Below are 21,911 nucleotides of genomic sequence, written 5' to 3' on the forward strand. Positions count from 1 at the left end.
AGAACGAAAAGTCATAGACCCGGAAGACAAAGACTTTACGGATCGTCCCGGCTGACAGTCCCTGTTCATGAGATCCCTTTTCAGTCGTGCTTTTGACCTCCAGTTGCCCGTGACGCTCCACCTGACTGCACACACACACACACACACCTACACACACACTTACACACACACTTTGTGCTCCGTGCATATGCGGCAGAAACTCCCTCAATTGCACCCTATCTGGCCGAAGCTCAAATTCCATTTCACGTCCGGTTTACTATTGATTTTACCCTCGCCACTATTCACCAGTGACTGACACCCTCGCACAACCAGCGCACGCACACACACACACACACACACACAGAAACCGCATTTAATCTGGTCCTTCTCTCGCCTCCCTTTTCATTTTTCCTCCCGCTCCACGCCTTCTTCCATCCCTCCACAACCATTTATTTTTGTCTTATCACTGCATTTCAGCAGCAGAGAAGTGCGTCTGTGTCTTTGTATTGATCCAGTGATCGATGCTGAAGCCATTTATTGAATATTCAGATATGGAATTTTGGCAAACTCAGGGTAGGACGGCGGAGAAGTGAAGAATACCGAAAACACACCGGAGAGCGCTTCCGAGACCTCGTTTATACGTCGGGGGAACATTTTGGGAAACACTGAAACTCGCTGAATAATTAATTGGCGTTTGTAAACGAAGAGCTGATCCGAGGAATAAAACCTTCAGAGACACGAGTACTCAATGAAAAGTGAGTCACGAGAGGGTTCTATACATTTCTCCTCTTCGTTCCGCGGACATGGAGGCCAACACTTCCGCAACAATCTCGTCCCAGAAACTTTATTTATCCCTTTTTTTTTTTCCCCTGACAACTCTCCCAAATCTGTGCCCACTGACATTTTTATCCTCCCCGGTTTTTTCTTCTCTGTTCTGCATTTTGGCAGCTCCATCGCCACCCTGCTCCTATCTCTGTCGCCGCCGTCCCCTGTGGAAGCCGCTTAGACAGCTCTGTCACTACTCTGCCGGCCTGAGAGGCAGACATCAATATACTGCCACTCGCCTGCCCTCACTCATCTGTAATGGAGAACGATGTGGCTGACGGGAAGGGGGGGGGGGAAGAGATGGGATGGAGAGGTGGAAAGATAGGTGGAGGAGAGGACAGATTCCGGATGAGGGGTTTCACTCGTGGAGGTATGACAGGGGAAGCTACAACTTGTGAAAAAAAGTTTATCGCGGAGAAAACAAGGCAGTATTTGGTAAACGGTTAACTTACACTAGCTAAGAAAATATCAATGCACTTACATATTGTTTTTTTTCTTTATGATACTGTATATAATATTCAACAATGAAAATATACACGTATACCTTTGCGCATTCATTACGTCCTCCTCAGCTAAAGGAACGATGAAATCCTGCGAGATCCCGCTAATGACTGAGGACGAGAGGATACAGTCGACTCAAGCAGCTTTTAAGGCTGATGTTTGGACATAGTTTGGTTTCAAAACAAATGAAAGCAGTTACGACTTCAGTCAAGAGTCATGTGGTCTGTAAATTCTGCAACACCAGAGTCAAGTACTCGACAATACTACAAAGATCCCCAAGATGACTGAGGACGAGAGGATACAGTCCAGCAGCGTTTAAAGTTGATGTCTGGACATATTTTGGTTTGAAAACAAATGAAAGCAGTTACGACTTCATCAAGAGTAAAATCTGCAACACCAGAGTCAAGTACTCGACAATACTACAAAGATCCCCAAGATGACTGAGGACGAGAGGATACAGTCCAGCAGCGTTTAAAGTTGATGTTTGGTCATATTTTGGTTTGAAAAAACAAACAAAAGCAGTTACGACTTTGTCAAGAGTCATGTGGTCTGTAAATTCTGCAACACCAGAGTCAAGTTCTTGGTCAATACTACCAATATATACTTGTTTCCACAGTATCCCAAAACATCACATGGTGGCCACTGTATCATGCTACGTACCCCATCATCAGATTCTTGCCAATACACACGCCTGGTTCAAACGAAACTTGGCGATACATTTAAAAAATGCGTTATATTCGTGGGGGTAAGGGTCTAGAGTTAGTGGAAAGTCAAAATGGAAAATTGGTGAGGCAGACCCGATTTGATTTTTGGGAAAAAGCTAAAAAAAAAAAAAGAAAAAAAAACTTTGCGTCCACAAGATCCTGTAAAGGTACCTTTGGTTTTCCATGTTTCACTTCTTCTTGTTGACGAATCAACCCTCTCTACATATAGCCGTGTACCATCTGGGCTCTGATTTGCCAATGTAACCAACTTTAATTTGAGTGTGTGTTACTAAAGATGTAGCCTGAAATGTGCCAGCCAACTCAAAGGTTTGAATCACATGAAGAAATCTGTAAATCGACTTTAATTTAAACCACTTTCAAGTAAGTGAAGGTTTCGCACACAGAATGCCGAATCCTCTTCTAGGCACATGGCTCTAGGTTTTGGAGTGTTATCGTATAGAATTGGTTGTTTGATCCTTAAACATCAAATTAAATACAACCGACAGCTAGCAGTTAGCGTTACACCAAAGCTAGACACCATGTAGAAGACTAGCAACTGTATTTACCCTACTTACTTTGAGACTTGGAGTTTACAAGGAAGTAAGAAAGTAATACAAACTAAGAATATATCTGGACAGTAATGTACAGTATGGCTGATGGACTTTTAACAAGCTGTACAATAGACATTGCAGTTGGATTGATCTCGATTTAAATCATGGTACTTTTACAATAAGCAACATGTACAAGCCTTTGCCAACTTTTGGGTCTTAATTTAAGTCTCTAGACAACTGAGCTTCTCATCCTATCTCCAGATAGACATCTTATAGAGGAACCTAAATCTAACTAAAGCTTATCGTGAAAACCTTTCAACAACTGTTCATCATGAATCCAAACACTACAAAAACAAGCAAAAGGAGTTTCAACAGTCATCGTTTCGATCATTTGTTTACAAGTCTATTGGTGGGGCTGAGATTTGTATTTGTATTCACAACCTCTTCTGAGCGCTACTCAATACTAAGCTAGCTCAAACTTCTTAAATTTTGTGGACTAAGAAAAAAACTGAAATGGTTAAGGAGGTCAAACATCAGTGTTTTATGGTATGAGAGTCTAATGAGAATCTTTTTCTACGAGTTAAGTTCTACTAGTTAAATAAGTACCTTGTACTGTTGAAATCTTCATAGAGTTATCTTGGATTTGCTGTACTTTCTCCAAGTTGAAATCTCCCCTGTTACTATTTCAACTTTTATGTTCACCGATCGCGAGTATGTGGCTGATAAAATCAAACACAAGTGGAGAGAAGCTGCTGTCAGACTGCGTCTTCTTACATATAAAACGTTCAGACACTTACCGAGCATTAACTCCTTCTTCTCATCAGTCATCATCTCTGACCCAGATCCATAATGAAATGCAATTCAACAATTTCCCAGCATCCTTCATTTGCAACAGTCAATACCAAGCAATTTATCTGACGAATGTCGACGTACATTATCTGAAGCATCCACTCCCGAGAGTTATATTCCTATTAATGCTTCTGTTAATAGATTCTGGACTTGGACAAGGATCAAGACTTTTGTTTACCGTCTTGATGATTTATGCTCTACCCTTAGTTTTACAAACTATCCTTCATCAAAACCTTGCTAGCCAAGGTCCAGGAGAAGGTGTCGACCCAAACAAGTACTGTACATATGAATGATGTGCTTCTTTAATAAGCTCTACTTCACTACTCTTTAACGCAGAATAGAAAAAAAAGTTTTCTGAATTTAATTTGTTTTGTCACTGTTATGTAGGTGGAGGTAATTTTTTATTACCATAATTTTCAGACTATAAAGGGCACAGGATTATAAGGCGTAATATCAATAAACTGGTCTAATTTCATATATATGACTACATAGTAGAGTGTATAGTGTTACTAAGAATCCTTGTTGCGCAATACTACTGTGCTTTATAGAGCAATACTTCACAGCCTAGCGGAGTAATACTTTGGAACATTGCGGAGCAATACTACACAGCCTAGTGGAGTAATACTATGGAGCCTTGGGGAGCATAATACAGAGACTTGTGGAACAATACTATGGAGCCTTCCAAAGCAATACTACGCAGCCTAGCGGTGTAATACTATGAAGCACTGCGGAGCAATACAACTCAGCCTACTGGAGTAATACTATGGAGCTTTGTAGAGCAATACTACGCAGCCTACTGGAGTAATACTATGGAGCTTTGTAGAGCAATACTACGCAGCCTAGCGGAGTAATAATATGCAGCATTGTGGAGCAATACTACTTAGTGTGGTGGCGTAAAGGGTTATTGGTCCAGGATCACTGACACCCTAGATTCTGGTCCAGCTGGAGATTCGGGACCAACTGGAGAAGATACATACACACACACACTGAGAGATTAGGAAAACATAGTATGCGTAGTATTGCTCCCCAAGACTCCATAGTATTACTCCACTAGGCTGTGTAGTATTGCTCAGCAATGTTCCATAGTAGCAACATTTTGACTGATTTTTGAAAGCCCTGAACGACAAAAAATGGGTACAAGTAAAAAAATTACTTAATAAATAACACGAAAGAAAGGGTACATTTCTAGCAGAGGTAACTGTGAAATAAGATAAGGATTTTACTTCGGTCCCACGAGATGAAATTACAGCAGCAAAACCAGAAACATAATCAGAAAAGCAATAAGAATAAAATAGAAGAATTGTAAGCACTACACAAATATAATAGTTATGAAAACATATACTTGATTATAAATGGTATGTTTTAATCACTGGAGAAATATATATACCACGCCATCATATTTTGCATCTTGTTTATGTAATCTATTTTTAAATCTAGTAACAAATAAAATGTCTATCAGCAAATTGAGGATTGTTTTAGTGAGAGAATGAAACAAATGTTTAGAAATAACTGTATTTTCTTATATATTGAATCGAGTGCAGATACTGTGTGGTGAAGATGAATTCATCTGCTCCATGTGGGTTTGAACCCATGTGATCCTTTAATGCACTTGTGAGTCTGTGTGTAGGATAGAAGTGTCTTCAATCAAAAAATATAAGGAAATGTAACGTGATGCAACATGATGTAAGTGAAAATGCTAATCTGCCGGATCCCTTCCCACAAAGCTCTCTAACTCCCCTCTGCTGCCTGGATAGTGACAGACAGTCAAAATCAGAAAGAGGTGAGACAAAAAATATATACATTTTTGTCATCAGTATAAGGTAAGGTAAGGTAAAACTTTATTGATCCCTCAGGAGGTCTCCTTCGGGAAATTGTTTTTTTCCAATAGCCAGCAATTTTTCATAAACAATAAAAAATAATAAATAAAAATAAAATAAGAAGAAGAACATAAAGAGAAAAAGAATAAGATGACACAATCTAAGTCTAAAGATAAAGACAAAGAACATAGATCAAAGAAAAAAACAAAACAACAAAGACAAAGGATACAAAGACTAACATAGAACAGAACATCATGATACTCTCAGTACTCTCCCGAACTCAGAATTGTACAATTTAATAGCCCGAGGAATAATAATAATAATAATAATAATAATAATCTCTATTTATATAGCCCCTGAGTCTATTTGTTTTGCACCTGGGTAGGAGCATTCGTGCACTCATTCTGCTTCTCTGCTCACTGATGACAGTGTTCAGAGGATGACTGTCATCATCCATGATGGACAGTAGTTTGTTCAATGATCTCCTCTCAGCAACTGTCACCAGTGAGTCCAGCTTCATTCCAACCACAGAGCCAGCCCTCCTGATCAACCTGTCCAACCTGTTGACACTCCTCTTGGACACAAGATACGTTTAAATATCGACAAATATATGTCGCTGGAACCAGTTACCTTCTTGGCTTTCGTCAGGTGAACCCTGGCCGCCTCGTTCAACTCCTTCCTCTCCTCCTCCTCCTCTTCTGTCGCTCCCCTGCCTTCCTTCTCCTGCTGCTCCTTCGCTCGCTCCAGCTGGAGGTAACACACCCAGCCTGAGAGATACCACACCTGTGGACGGAGACAAACGGTCGCAGGTAAGAAAACAAACGGCGGCCTTCTTTGTGTCAGCCGTGACAGACGTTTGTAAACCTCGCGCGGAATATATCTGCCAGAATTTTTTCTCGTTGTTCTCACAGGTTTCACACGTGTAGTCGAGACACAGACGACACAATAATTGCTGCCAAGATAGGGAAAAAAAATGGATGCTCGCAATATTTGTTTATAAATGCAAATGCGGGCGAGCAAATAAACACCGCACGTCCATCAACCTTGAAGAATAATGTGTTCCAAACTGTTTTACTTCCCAGAAAAACGACACCAGACGCAATTACTTTCATAAAAAAAAGGAAAAACAATAATATTCCCCTACAGGGTTTATTACTGGCAGTTTATTGAATTAAAGGAAGATTGTTTTTGGATTTCCATGTTTTCTTCTTTCCAACTCCGTGGTGAATCAAAAAAAAAAGAAAGTACATTTTAAAACTGGCAGTATAATGCTAATGAATCAGAGTCTCTTTACTATGTTTCTTTATCCATCGCAAGTGTTATTATCACAGTAGCCTGGCATGAAACGTCAATAATAAGAGGTGATTTAAGAGACTATTATAGTCAAATAGTAAAGCAAAGTAGCAAGGAACTAAGAGGTTAAATGCCATTATACTATTAATGCAAGGACATGTATAACAAGATACTTTGTTTTGCGTTATTTGTAGGCAATTACCTTTAAACAGCACAAAAGAGTTGTTACATTGATGCCTTTTAATCTTAAATTAATGTAAAAACTGAAAGAACATTCTTATTCTTTGACAGATTTTATTCACTCATTGTTGAGTCGCTGGGATTTTTATCTTCTCTCCAATATAGTCTCACTTAAACTGTAAAGAACTGAATCATAGTGTGAATTATGCACAAATAAAAACATGAAATAAAGTTAAAAAATTAACTTTGTATGTTTAGAAGAAGGGGGTAGAGATTCTGTCAGGTCTTGTCACAATGTGTCCCCCAAATTCTTATTTATCCCCAAATTAAAACATCACTATCATGTACGTTACTCTACCGACACATGATATTGAGTTTTAAAAAACTCTGAATATGAGGTAGTAGAGGTAAGTAAAGATTCTGCCGAGCACATTTATAGATTTCTAGTGACCATCAGGGGGCCACTCTAGCAGTAAATGCATAAGAGTGAGAGCCGTGTGGATCCTAGCGGGGGTCCAAACATCACAAATTCATAAAGTAAACGCATTTAATAACAGTCCTTTGATAAGAGATTGAATCCTGACATCCGACAGTTTCATTGTTACAAATAACCATTATGCATTTTTACACATACGTGATTTAAAATATACTTCAAATATGAGGAGGTTAACTTTCTGTTTATTCAAAAGATAAGGTGGCGGTTGGGGGGGTGGGGTTGTGTTCCCCCTGAATTATGACCAAATAAAAACATCACTATCATGCGTTTTATTCATGATATTAAGTTTATAATCTCTGAATATTAGGTGGTTCACTTCCATTTTTGAAGTTAAGGAGGATACAGATACTTAAACGTCAACAACCCTCATGTGTATCCCACATGTTAAGCCCAAATAAAAACATAAATACAAAACTAAAATTGAAAAAGCACTTTAAATATGAGGAAGTTTACTTTTTGTAAAGGCGGAGTAAGAGTTCAGAGTCCGACATGTTCAACCTGAATGATGCCCAGATCAAAACCTCACTAGATATTAAGTCAAGGGTCACAGAATGTACACATACACTAACATAAATGAGTTGATCAATCGTCGCTTTTTTTTTTTTCTCAAAATAGAAAAAGATGTCATATAAAGTGCTCCACATTGGTAATTGGACACTTAACCTGCTGCGTGGCACCGAACACAATGGGTCAGATTGCTAAGCAACACATTTGCAGCCTCCATTATCACTAGATTGTCGATCACTTAGGTAACCAGCGATGGACCAAACACTCTCCTCATTATAAAGGACTGTCTCCGTGGTTCAACCCAGCAGGAAGAACAATAAAGTTCTTTTGTTGTTTTTGTCTTGGAAACTTTTGGTGGTCGACTCGATCTTTAGCCTTCATCACAGTGTATTGACTACAAATCTATTGAAAAAATAGTCAATTTCAATCAATCACAGACGGGAAAAAGCCTGTGTCAAGAGTGCACGACGTCCTTGCAAACATTGTTGAACCGAAATAGAAAAACTATTCCCCAAACCAAAGTCACGGTTAATTTGTTTTTACGACGTTTCATTATCAGAGCCTTCAATGCGTTTCTTGCATAATTAAGATTTCACTCAAATTTAATGTTCAGTTGCGCTGAAGAAAAAACAAGAAACTTGAAGGTGTGTGTGTTGTTCTCATCAGAGTTCATCCACCCACTGCTGGATCAGCACTAACGGCAAATATTAGCTTTATTCATTATTCATTAAGGGCACAGGCGGTAGGACCCTGCGCCCCGGATACTCGGGCGCTTGGCTAACAAACGCACTGAGGGATGCCACGGTGAATTCAGAATTGCCGCTCAGCATGCCATGTGGGAGGCTACACCCTGCGGCCATACTTATCAGAAGAACAACAGCTGCGGCGGATGAATGCAGCTGAAGACATCTTCATCAAGCAAACACTTTCTGCGAAGGCGAAAACTGAAGCAGAACATCTGACGTGCAAATTTTTAAAAAAGTGGGTCAGTTGAGGCAGGATTGATTTTTCATGAATAAGAAAAGTATATAATTAAATGGAAAAGTTGCTATCAACAAAAAAAAGAAGTTGCTACAATCAAAGTGTCTCTTTTAATCCAAAAAGTAGCTTCAAAGAAGAAATATCTTCAATTATCATTTTTTACTGTAATTTAATATCAATAGCAGTATTTTTTATAATTGCCGTGAAGTTATTATTATTATTTTTTATTATTATTTTCAATCAAATATGCTTTTCCATTGGTCAATGATGGGAAAGTCCTGAGCTTTTATGTTTATCAAATGTACTCAACTATATATAATATAACCATCTCACTTATTGGATGTTTTTAATCGTAAGACAATGAACGGCTTGTGAAAATGCAACAAAGATATAACAGCGAACTAACAGCTCTGTGCTTCAGAAAGAATTCCGACTGACATGTAAACTCCGTGTTGTTCTTTCTCACTTGTATACAAGTAAGATGTGCGACTTTAAACCAGATCCGATTCCTGATCTTTGTTTAAGTTAAAAGTGTTCCTAACCTGAGAGTAGGACATGTTTGAGTGACAAGGGTCTACACCAATGATGTTCGTCCAGTCATGGCCAAGCAAGCAAGGGGAAAAATGTTGGAGAGTCGTTTGTATATAACTGACGCTGCGGTGCATTCAGAAAAAAAATTAAATTAAATAATGAATACACAAATGTTCTACATATATATTGGCTTAAAGACAAAGATGATCACTTCAATTAAAGAAATGAGTTTCAAATATTTTGTGTTCAAATGCATTTTTTTGCGCTTGATGGATCTACTGACTCCTTTAAGAAACATCTTAAGACGTTTTTATTTGTTCAGGCTTTTCCTTGATTTTCTGGAACTCCTGTTGTTTTATCAGTTTTATCTTGACCTTTAAAATATATACTTTATTGAATATTGTTTTGATTGTTAAGCGCTTTGTGACCCTGGTCTGGAAAAGCACTATACAAATAAAAATTACTTACTTACTTACTATATATTGCATTCAAATACTTTTTGTAATTAAATATTTATTTGTGTTGATTTAAATGATTATTTTATTTATTTACTTGCTGATTCTTTATGGGTTTATTTGATTGAAATTACTTTTTTTTTATTGAAAAAGAAAGAAATCTTCCCTCATAGAAAAGTGTAGAAACGCTAGAACAATGACAACTGGGGAAATGAAAACGTTTGCTAATTAAGAACTTTCAAAGAATCTCGTCGAGAGCGAGTCAAGACGCATGAATGAAAAAAGCAAAAGATTTCTTCTGTCAGTCAAATCACGACAATAAATAGTCGTTTCAAAGCCAATGAACATTTTTCCTTCCCGTATGGAGTCTGCGCTGGAAGAACAAAAGCACAATGAATCGACCAAACGCCTTTGAAACAAGATTTACGAGTTGTTTGCGAGGACTCTGGAGCGCTCTACCTTTGAGATAGCGAGAAGACGGGGAGGCGAGAGCGAGCGACTCTCCAAGAGTCCAAGAGAGTTTTGTCACTCACAGAATTCTACAACTGACATCACAGACACCTTTCGGACCCGTTCGGTTCTGTTGACGCCACTGTAATTGGCTCCGGGGCGCCGACTGGATCCCGGTGTCACAGCTGTGCGTCTCCGAAGCGAGTTTAAAAGTTCAACCCCCCGATGAACGCTCTCAATCTGTCAGCTGAAGGGGTGCGAGTGGGAGGCTGAGCCGGAGGGGGGAAGAGGAGACAACGAGGCGCACCTCTGACATGAAGCAGCTCACCTTGACTTCCTTCACTGCAGGTAGAGGGGATTTTGGGGGCTCAATTGACAGCCCCAGAGTTCCTCCCGAAGTACACTCTGTCATTCTGTTACTTATCAGACACACAGTGGAAAACGTGCTAAATATGTTTAGAGCTGAAAATGAAGTGTGTGGGAAGAGAATTCGAGCTGCTTTATTTACCGATTTCACTTCACGGCTGCCGCTCTGCAGTGAATCCTCATACGAGGAGCTCAAATGTCATCCGTCGGCTGTGAACAACACCTCAAAAGATGAAGAGAAGCAGGTCTAAATGGGGTCACAGAAGATCTAAAAATGGTTGTCAGGCATGTAATTAAAAACTAAATTTGACCATCTTTCACCCTCTGTCCATAGAAAAATTACTTTCTTGGGCGAGCGAACAAAGTATTTAATTATAACAACATAAGTTCTAAGAAAGAATAAAAGTGTCATATCATTATAAAAGTATTGAAGTCTTCCTCTCCAATATGCAGTAAGTCCCTCATCATGACCATGTTTTGAACTTATTACTTTAGAAAGTTCGCCTGTAATCTGGGCGAACAAGAGGTTACGAGAGTCCATTATGTCATTATAATGGCTTCACTCTTTCTCCAGCCAGCCTGTAATCATGCCCCGCTTTGTTTATACACGGAGTCCCTCGGAGGTGGAGAGGATCTTGACGTTTAACCAATCACAGAAGATTGGGTGTGGTTATGGTAAACAAGTATTTTCAGTGGGCGGGGCTTAAGAACATATTCTAATGTAAATATTTCAATGAAAATAGAATTTTGTACAAACAGACACTGATGATACAATAGAGTCCAATCCATCTATTTAAGAATAAAATAATATTGTAACATCAAACTTTTTCCGTGAGGATAATACAAAGCGTTACTCTCAAAATGTGTAATTACACAAAACACATGTTTTATACAAATATTTATTATAATATTTCCTTCATGTAACTTTCATGGACAGAAAAGGTAAAGAAAAATAAATGCTTTTAAAAGTCCCACTCATATTTAATTAAAATAAGTATTAAATAATAATGAGCTGAAAGACACTTTTGTGTGTCATAACCCTGACAAGGGTTAATAGTTATAAAGATGTGATTCACCAGTGTCTCAACTATACGGAAGAAAAGCACCAGCTGTCGCAACCAAACTTTTAAAACCTCTGTAGGACTGCAATGCACGTGTGTGTGTGTCAGTTTGCGTGTGTGTGAGTATGGAGGTAGTTGAACCAGCTGTACATCCATTCGAGGTATCTTCCAACTACCAAACATTATAGTTATCAAGGAACATATTATGGCAGAGCTTCACATGTGACTTCACCTTTAGGGAACTTCAGACGTTTTAAAGAGTATAATTAAAGCTCCTGCTATGACACTCACAGGACCAGCAACCATTTGTTGCGTAAGAAAGAAATAAATGAAAGAATGTGGAACATTGTTACAGATTTAAAATAAATTAAAGATTTAGAGATAGTAAGATAGTCTTTGGGGAATCCAGGCGGCAGAAAAACCTTTTCAGGCTGGCTTTATTTTGGCATAAATGTCAGACTGGAGGCATTTAGCATGAGATATAATGTTTATTTAATAATTATATTGTTTTAACACAGGTCTCTGGGGTCTGGATACATTTTATTTGAAAGAAAACTGTAGAAAAGTATAAATCTGGGAGTAAGAATGTAAAACTAGAAACCACAGATCACTAAATAAAATTACATAAATATTATAAAAACTTTTAATGTTTACCATTTGATTTTAAATAGATTTTATTCAAATATAAATCACAAAAGAATAATAAGAACAGGTAAATAAGGTGGAAATTCAATTTATACTAATACTAATAACTTATACAAATAGTAAATAATGAGAAATACAAAAAAGAAAGATGAATAAAAGTATAAATATTTAAACTTTTAATCAATAGAATACAATACAGTTTTTCCTATTTTCTCATAAAGGGCCACGTGATAGTAAGTAAGTAAGTAAGTAATATTTATTTATATTGTGCTTTTCCAGACCAGGGTCACAAAGCGCTTAAACAAACAAAACAATACTCAAAAAAGTATATACTTTAAAGATCAAGATAATACTGAGAACACAACAGGAGTTCCAGAAAATCAAGGAAAAGCCTGAAGAAATAGAAACGCCTTAAGATGTTTCTTAAAGGAGTCAGTAGATCCATCAAGCGCAAAGAGAGAGAAGATCGTTCCAAAGCTTAGGAGCAAGAGCCTGAAAAGATTTCTCTGGATAAGGACCTTTTGTGGCCCATAAGCCTCACCTTGCCAAGGTCTGACACGTATGATGTCAACTAAAAAACGAAATAATAAATGTATAAAGATCCGTCACTCACCTGAACTACTTCATCATCTTCCTCCAGAAGACCCTCGATGACGTCCACCACCAACTGAAAGAGCACAAAAAACAAAAAAAACAAAGTTGAGTTCATTGATCAAAACGAACCGGCGATTCCACTTGAACAATCAAGAACATTATTGTGCGGGTCTTTGTGTGACACGCGAGATCAATCAGTTGATCCAATAAGGTCTTCCGGGCTTCCTCGTGGCTGGCAACGCATCCCCCCCCCCCATCGTGTCGATTTTAACAAGGCCACGGACACGGGAGGTCGATAGACAAACTCACCGGTGCTCATTGCGCAGTCAATAAGCACTTAAGTTGCTCGGTTCAATACCCGGCTTCATCAATGTAATGACATTTAGACTCGATTCACTTGTGATGTTTGCTACACTCCGCTATAGCCGGACTAATAAACCGACACCTCGAGCCCGGAGCGGAAAAACCTCAGTCGGTTCAAGTGTTTATCCCGACGCTGAAGAGGATTTGAGATCTTCCCGGGGCTGAATCCGACCTGACCTTTGGCATAATCCGTCGCGGCCCGGTCAATTTTGTAGACGCTACCCCGCTGCGAGTTTGTTTTAGTCGCCCTCTCTTCCTGTGTGTGTGTGTGTGTGTGTGTGTGTGTGTGTGAAGTTGTAATTGTGTGTGCGCAGGAGAAGCCTCGGGTGATGATGTATTGATTTTTGTCAGCTCCAGGTTGGAGGAGACTGTTAGCCAAAAGCCTCTTGAGAGGAGGTAGAATGGAAACCGGGCAAACACTTCCGCGAGCTTCGGAAAAAAAAAAAAGAAAAAAAGATAAAGCGACGCACAACTGAGGAAATAACAAGCTGCACTTGTAAAAAGCAGCATCAATCGCCGGAGAGCCTGACTTCAAATTTGTGTCTGGAGCTTTCTCATTAAGCCAGGGTTCCGCTGGCAGATGAGAGGTCTGCTTCCTGGAAGCGACTGGAGGAGATCAGGTTAATTGAGATTTTTCTTATTTTGCCACGAGCCTCTTAGGAGGAGCGGTGATTGATTGCTGGACCAATTACCAGCTCCGGACCTATTGGCCTGGATTAATAAAAGGACTGATTAAAGACGGGCAAACAAACGACTTAATCACCGCTGATGATAAACAGAAGCACACGTGGCCAAATTATTTACTCGCATGAATCTGTAGCTCTTGAATAGTTCAATTAGTTATCGTGACAGTGAGAAGTTATGCAACTGGAGGTCGGTAACGGCACTTGAATTTGATTGACATATCAACTGTCCAATCTTTTAAAAGGGTCACTTTAAATTGTTGGACCGTATTTTCCCTATTAAATGAGCATTTGATACGTTTTACTTTAAAAAAAATGTACATTTATTTATTAGAGAACATGTACCTGAACTTGCCAACTTTGAGGTCAAATGAGCCGTTCCTGTCATGCTTTGCCGCCCAGCCGACTAATCTTAGCTGCCGATTACTTGACATTAGAATATTGAATTAATATTTTGAGTAATAAACACTGATGGACTGGACAAATAAAGGCAATAGTTCTGGTGGCATGACTCTTACGCTGCTTGTACTAGAACTGACATTTTAAAAAACCTGAAGGTTCAAGTATTGAAATACTAGTTTGTGCATGAACACAAACACAAAGAGTTATTATGTCACATTATGAAATTAGGTTCAATTGAAAGTGCATTTTTTTAAACAACCATTGCATTTGTGATACGTAAGATAATTATTGAAAAATACTCATTTTATTATTCTATTAAATTATTTGAAGGGACAAAAAATACTCAAAAGGAAAATCTAAAAGAGAAAGAAAAAAAAGTCTGTCATTTCTAAATGACAAAAAGAGTAATATTTCGATTTTTATTGATAATTAATCACTAAATAAAATACATTTCTAAATAATCATCGTCAAAGTTTTACTCTGACCTAATGAGGGCCTCATACAGGAAGTCAATGGGCCACATACGGCCCCCGGACTGCACTCGAGGCCGTCCTAGAGGACGCTTCATGAATCATAAGACATCATGAGGGGCCCTCGAGCAATTACACATACTTGGAAAACCACCTTCAAATACCGTTAAACAAGAAAAATGAACTTTTATGAGATGAATAAATAATAATTTATTGAAATAAATAAGCTTGCGGGGGCAGATACAGTTAAATGGCCGCATGTGGCCCCTGGTTTAATAGGCAGGTTTGACATAATATCTCTGCGTTTACACACTTTAGTTTGAGAAAAACAAAACAACACCTCTGGGCAAGTGAGCACAGAAGCCAACGTCTTCAACGCTCTGGCCAACCTTCCAGCAAGTGATTAAAGATTTAGATACACTTAAGCGTCCTCATGCTCCGAACCCAAGATTCATCTTCATATAAAGCCACAGGGGGGGAGAGAGGACACGGGGACAGGAAAATAGAAAACGCGTAATAAACATCTTCATAAATAACAACAGGAAATCACAAGCATACTAATAAAAAAAAGGAACACAGCGAAGGTTGTCGTCTTCACTTTAAGAGGAAATATTGGGAGACAAACTCATTTATAATAGCTTCGTTGGGCACTTTTATGTAACGGAATCATTTTACCCCGGCACTGAGCTGAGACAGGTGAAAGACAAATGATATAACGAGCCCGACAATATGTATCTCCGACACCCAGAAGAAAAAATAAACGCCGGCGAAAGAAATCTGGGAACATCTTCGCTCTACTAAATAAATCCCTGAGACATCAGCGCTAAGTGTTCTCGCGAGCAAACACAGGGAAGCACAAGCTGCTCTCACACCCTGAACTAAAGTCTCACAACAGAGGAGTTCGGATGACGATGAAGCGAAAACACGACGACGGAGAGCGCGACTGCTCATCAGCTCCTCTGACAACGCTGACAAAACACACCTTTAATAGCTGTCGGGGGAAATTGTGTCTCTTGTCTGTTTTTCGTGGCAAGTGAATTAGGCACGATGATGGCGACGTGTCGCCCCGTGACAGTGAGGGAGCGGATCTCCGAGGGCTGATTGTCGCGTTTGTATTTTATTAAACAGAGTCCCGGGTAAGAATGGCGGAACCTCTCGTCTCTCATTGTTGGATTAAAACGGCAGTGGGCAGAATAACTTGGACTCAGCGCTTTTCCTCTCATTGCGTTGTGTTGTTTCCTTTATTCGGAGGGACAGGAAATAGAAAATGCAAACGATCGCAAAGGTATTCATTCTACGTGATTATCACGGCATTATTGCCTCAATAAGTAAAACTGCTCAGCGTGCCGTGGAGCTTCAAGCAGCTTAGCAAGAAAACTGATTTAACCGTCCTATCAGTACACGCTGTAGACGTACGGTCCGACCGCTCTGGTTCACTTACATCATCTCTCCTGGTGGACTTCATTTAGTTCACAGCAGGTGTCCGAGATGAAAAGAGACGTGTACTAGTTATGTTTGCTCTCAATATGGGTTGAATCATTAAATGATTGTGGCAATTGGAAAGTCTCTCTGCCCTTGAATCTGGTTTACAAAAGTTCCTCCATTAAAATATGGTTGAAGGTTAGATGCCCATCAACAAATAATAACCTGAAATACATATACCGTATTTTCCGCACTATTGGGCGCATAGAATAAAAGATACAGTCAAACGTTTGACTTGGGTTGCGTTATGCATCCACTAGATAAAGCTGTGCTAAAGGGAATGTCAAGAAAACAATCAGATAAAGTAAGGTAAGGTAAGGTAAAACTTTATTGATCCCTCAGGAGGTCTCCTTCGGGAAATTGTTTTTTACCAATAGCCAGCAAATTTTCATAAACAATAAAAAAGAATACATAAAAAATAAAATAAGAAGAAGAACATAAAGAGGAAGAACAAGATGACACAATCTAAGTCTAAAGATAAAGACAAAGAACATAGATCAAAGAAAAACAACAAAGACAAAGGATACAAAGACTAACATAGAACAGAACATCCAGATACTTTCACTCCACTCCTGCCCCCGAACTCAGAATTGTACAATTTAATAGCTCGAGGGATAAATGAGTCCCTGAGTCTATTTGTTTTGATCATTCGTCAAGTCAAGTCAAACCTTATTATTATTATTTAATGAATAATAAACACAGTAGAGCCATTTTAATTCACCGTTTTAACACATGTATTTATACTTCTTTATTTTATTTAAACTGTCATATATCTACGTATACATATAGGGCAATGTAAAGTCTTCCTCTCAAATATGAGTTATGACTTTATAAAGTTGAACCCAGTCTGAAATCTGGGCGAACGAGGTTACAAGAGCCATTATGAGGTAATAATGGCTTCACTACTCCAGTCAGCTGTAATCACGCCCCGCTTTGTTTATACAACAAGTCCCTTGGAGGGACTGTTGACCCACGGTGACGAACCTTGACGCTTGACCAATCACTGCAGAGTGGGTGTGGTTATGGTAAATGAGATTTCATCTCCAGTAAAACAAAGTGTTTTCAGTGGGAAGGGCTTAAGATAATTCCTAATGTAAATATCTGAATGAAAAGAGAGTTTTGTACAAACATACTGGTGACGAGTCCAACATCAATTTAAGAGACACTTAAATCAACACAATAGTTGACCTTTGAAAAGATAGAACTGTAGACGTGTTGCCCGAGCAAAGATTGGTACCTGGAACTACACTTAATGGATACAACTGTTAATTATATGATTTTCCGAGGCATTTCCGGGAAACTTCAGATTCTTAAGTGAAGCCTTAAAGTGGTTTACAAGTGCATTCACACACATTTCACTTTCGGGTAAAATTCTTAATGCGTCATTATATTAAACCTGTCATTGTTTCACGCTTGCTTTTATTATAAGTGGTCCAACAAGTATGAAGTGTCCAATGGTGTATAGTATGCTCTGAAAAGGAATATTTTGACATCATCTGAACACGCATAAACCTTTGAGCAACTTGAAACAAGGTTTCTGTTTTCTGCTCAAAGAACATTCGCTGAACGACATTTAAAATCTAGAGGTCACACCTGCACAGATTCACATTGTTAACATCAAGTGGGATAGAAACTGCTAATAATAAGCACTAAGATAGAGGTCGTGGGTTTTAAATAGTGTGTTGTAATTCCAAGGTGATACACTAATTAAAATAATTTTTCATGAAAACACTTCAGTGTGGCGACTCACGCCCTTACAAAAAGTCATAAATCAGACCATTGTTACATAAACCTACAGCCGCAATAAATCAATACTTTTGTGTTAAACAATTTCTCTGGCTCGAGGGAAAATAAAGTCTGTTTTTCTACCAAGTCTTATCTTTCACTGTCCAAGATCCTTGAAAAGTGTCATTGTGCATGTTCTTGAAAGAAAAAGTCAGTTGTACTTAAGTTCCATTCTCTGTACCTCTTGTACGGATGACTTTACAAATCAGTGAAAGGAGCACAACAACCTTGAGCGGTGATACGTTCCCAACTCTTAACCTTGAATGAAAACACTGTGGTAGGCCTGCAGTCAAGGTGCTACCAACTGTTTTCTACCCAGAACTGCATGATTCCTTCCTGCAAACTGAGACTCAGACAAGCAATGGATGAGAAGTTGTCACTCTTGCATCTCTCCAGCTAAAAATACCACAAATTAAACCGGACTACATCCAAACACTTGCAAAATAGATCATTTTAAAGAACATTTTGGGTCATTTGATCAAATTGAAGTGACAAGAATCCACATTCAGCATCAGTAAGATCAAAAAGTTGTGGCATCAGCATTTTTTTCATCCATTCGCTTCGATGGTAGGAACGCTGTTTGATTATCTTCCAAAAAGTACAAGCAAGAGATTCACATCAGGATAAGTAAACAAGATGGCATTTGATACAGGATGGATTTGACATTCTCTTTAGATGCTTATCTGGTCGTCTATTACTTATAAAAGCATATCCGACGGTGAACGATTACAAGGATGCTCTGTTCTTTTCTAAAACGCTTCATTTAGTCTTATTTTGGGGACATAAAAAGGCATTAACGCAAGTCCATATATCTCAATTACATTGCTCCCAGGCAGATGTTCTTAAGTCTCATGGCAGCATATCTTAATTCTGGAGTTTTAATCTGTTGTCTATTCGATGAACTCTCTCCATTTTCCAATCCGTAGATTCAAATCTGCAGCAGTTTTCCTCTAATGCCAAAATCCTAGACATTCCCATCATCCACCCTCTCATCTCCGCAGAAACAGAAGCATCTTTCTGTTCATTCCCTGGAATCTTCGGCTTTTGAGCTCCAACACAACACAAGCAGAGATAAAGGGGCTGTAGTGTAATGATCCGATTCATTGTTGGGGCGGACGCATCGCCAGGAAAAAGCCTGGAAGCAATTTCAGATTTGAAAGTCGTATTTGGATAAATGCACTCTAGGGTTGTCCGATATGCCATCTCTCTATCGGAGTGGCGCTATATAGCCACGAGAGAGTTCCGTCTCTATTCAAACACAACCAACCTAAACCCATTACAGCAAAGCCCTTCAAGGTGTTATCAGACAAAAACAAAAGTTATTCTTGTAGACCCACTTCAAATATGCACCAAACTATAGCAAACCTAGCAGATAACACTTCATTAACTGTATTTTTCGGAATCTTAGGGGCACCTTAAATCCTTTAGTAGTTTTAGTAGAAAAATCAAGAGTTATACCTAATGAACTCTAATCCATTTTATGTAATACAAAAAGCTCAAAAATCATGTAGAATGCAATGCAATTCTCCATAGTAACACATCTCAGAGTTATACGACAAAGCTATATTTATTATGCAATTAAGGAATATTTTATACCCTGTATAAGTAAAATAAACACTTATAGTAGAGCCCAAACATTTGGACACATCTTCTCATTCAATGTTTTTTTTTTATGATTATTTACATAATAGATTCTCACTGAATTCATCCAAACTATGACTGAACACATGTGGAATTATGTATCTAAAGGGTTAGTTGGCCCAAAATTCAAACTTCACTTAATTTCTACTCACTCTCATGTACAATTTAGGGTGGGGATTATTTTCAGAGTTCATTTTAATAAGCAACAGGCGCCCAGTGGACAAACTTCCACCAAACAGATGTTTAAAAAAACCTCCAAATGCCCTATTCTGCTCGTCTGTAACGTCATCCTGCTCCCGAAAATAAATTAAAAATTAAAGTCTATATTTTACACTCGTTTGTGGCAGACCTTGAAAGACTAAAGAAACAATAAACTGGAAGTACTCCTAAAGTACTCCGGGTAAAAAGACAGTCGACCGTATCTGCTCTGGAAGGAAAAAAGAACAGATTACTCGGAAAATAATCCCAACCAATTTTGGGTGAACTATCACTAACATTAAAAAAGAGGGTGAAATGACTTGTCTTATATTGAAGTTTCTTCAAAACTTGTTTCTCTGATGACTACTATGCAGACTTTGGGCATTCTTAAATGACCTTCGAAAAATATAGTTACCTGAAACTATGTTCTTTATACTTGCAATTTGTCATCCCTTGAAATGTGTTCTTTGTTTGGACTTTGTTCTTGTTCTTGCTTCTTTTTTTATGTCTGTTGTGAACTGGAAACTCAATTTCCCAAAGGAGCTCTCCAGAGGGATTAATAAAGTCTATCTAATCAAATCTAAATGTTTTTTACTTTACAGTTGTGTCTTTTCAGGGTAACCCTGTGGAATTCTTTGCATTATTAATAGGGTTGGGACCATTAGTTGTGTTGTGAAGAAATCCGGTTGATACTTCTCTATTGGACAGCCTTATAGTTCATTCTATGGAAAGAACCAATCAGCTGAGTAAAGAGAAATGAGTTGCCTTCATTATTTTAAGAAAATAAGATTCGTCAAACTTTGAATGAGCCCAGAAGGTGTTTCCAAACGTTTGGCCTGTACTGTGTGTATGAAAACAATTGTGATACTTTGACGTATCGTTTTAACAATCGTCCGTAAAAGCTTTGCAAGTTTTCGCTGTCTATAAAGTTATAAAACTTTTTATCAAAAGCCAATTCTACCGTCTAAATCACACACACGACTCACTTGCAGTTACTTGTTATGATTTCATATCTGTGTAGCTGTTTGTATATGTTGCAACCTTTAATGCGATTCCAACATCAAGGACGATGTGTGATAACCAGCCTGGCTTACATACAAGTAAAACAGTATCAACAGATGCTGCTTCACAAGGTTAACCTTTCAACTCAATCCCACCAGAAAACTTTCAGCGATCCGATGACTTATGCCCGGATGAAATATGCATACAGCCCACACAGCAAAAATATTGATGTTATGAAGTCATCAGAATTGCATTTCGTGTTGTAGGGATAAATGACACCAACATGAAGATGAAGACAAATGACGTGTCAGAAACCGTGGACCGAGACGATGTCATTTTCCTGATACACCTGACAGTCTGCAGCGCCGCTTCCTCCAGCCTCCCAAGTAATAACCATAAACTACTCAGCGAGAGTGACTGCAAATTAATAACCAGACCACAACAGGCCGCGGCTGAACACAAAAGGATCTCACGATTTAATGACGCTCAGAAGCAAAGAGCCTGTATAATCAGACGCTAATATTAGAAATTGATGAGCAATTTGGTGGACAGGGATGTGAAGTGGTAAATATTGAAGTGATTTATTGCGCTAGAGCGCCATCCTTCATCCCACTTCTTCAATTATTGATGCAAGAATAAAAAAAAATAACCTTACCCAGCTCCATGCAAAGTAAATAAAAATAAAAAACAAATTCACTTGAACCACAGCCCAATTAATGGTGTGTATTGGCAAGAATCCGGCGATACATACCACGATAAGCAGGTAAATGTCACGATATATTGTGATTAACAAGGATATATGTGTAGTTTTGCCGAGTACTTGACTCTGGTGTTGCAGTATTTACAGACCACATGACTCTTGACAAAGTCGTAACCACTTTCATTTGTTTTGAAACAAAATATCTCCAAATATCAGCTTTAACAGCTGCTAGAGTCGATTGTATCCTCTCGCACTCAGACATCGCCAGGATTAATTTTTTCCTTTAGCTGCAGAGGATGTCTGATGCCATCTAGCGGCCACAGGTTTAATTGCAACACAAAAATGAACAAATGCTGTGAATATCTGCTGGTTAATTGTACATTTTAAACAAACCTTATTG

At 38.6% G+C, this 21,911-nt stretch overlaps 1 protein-coding gene across 1 annotated transcript in view; it reads right to left on the reverse strand.

The window, feature by feature from the left end:
• The window catches only part of LOC148062772 (uncharacterized), a 32,567-nt gene that overhangs the window by 4,670 nt on the left and 5,986 nt on the right, over nt 1-21,911 (reverse strand). The window contains exons 9-10 of the mRNA XM_087812362.1: nt 12,805-12,858; nt 5,857-6,009 (exon numbers count right to left, since the gene is read on the reverse strand). Coding sequence (XP_087668488.1) covers nt 5,857-6,009; nt 12,805-12,858 — 207 coding nt within the window. The remainder of the gene's footprint in view (nt 1-5,856; nt 6,010-12,804; nt 12,859-21,911) is intronic.

This window comes from Callionymus lyra, chromosome 17 (genome assembly GCF_982586985.1).
Source record: "Callionymus lyra chromosome 17, fCalLyr1.hap1.1, whole genome shotgun sequence".
NCBI classification, from domain to species: domain Eukaryota; kingdom Metazoa; phylum Chordata; class Actinopteri; order Syngnathiformes; family Callionymidae; genus Callionymus; species Callionymus lyra.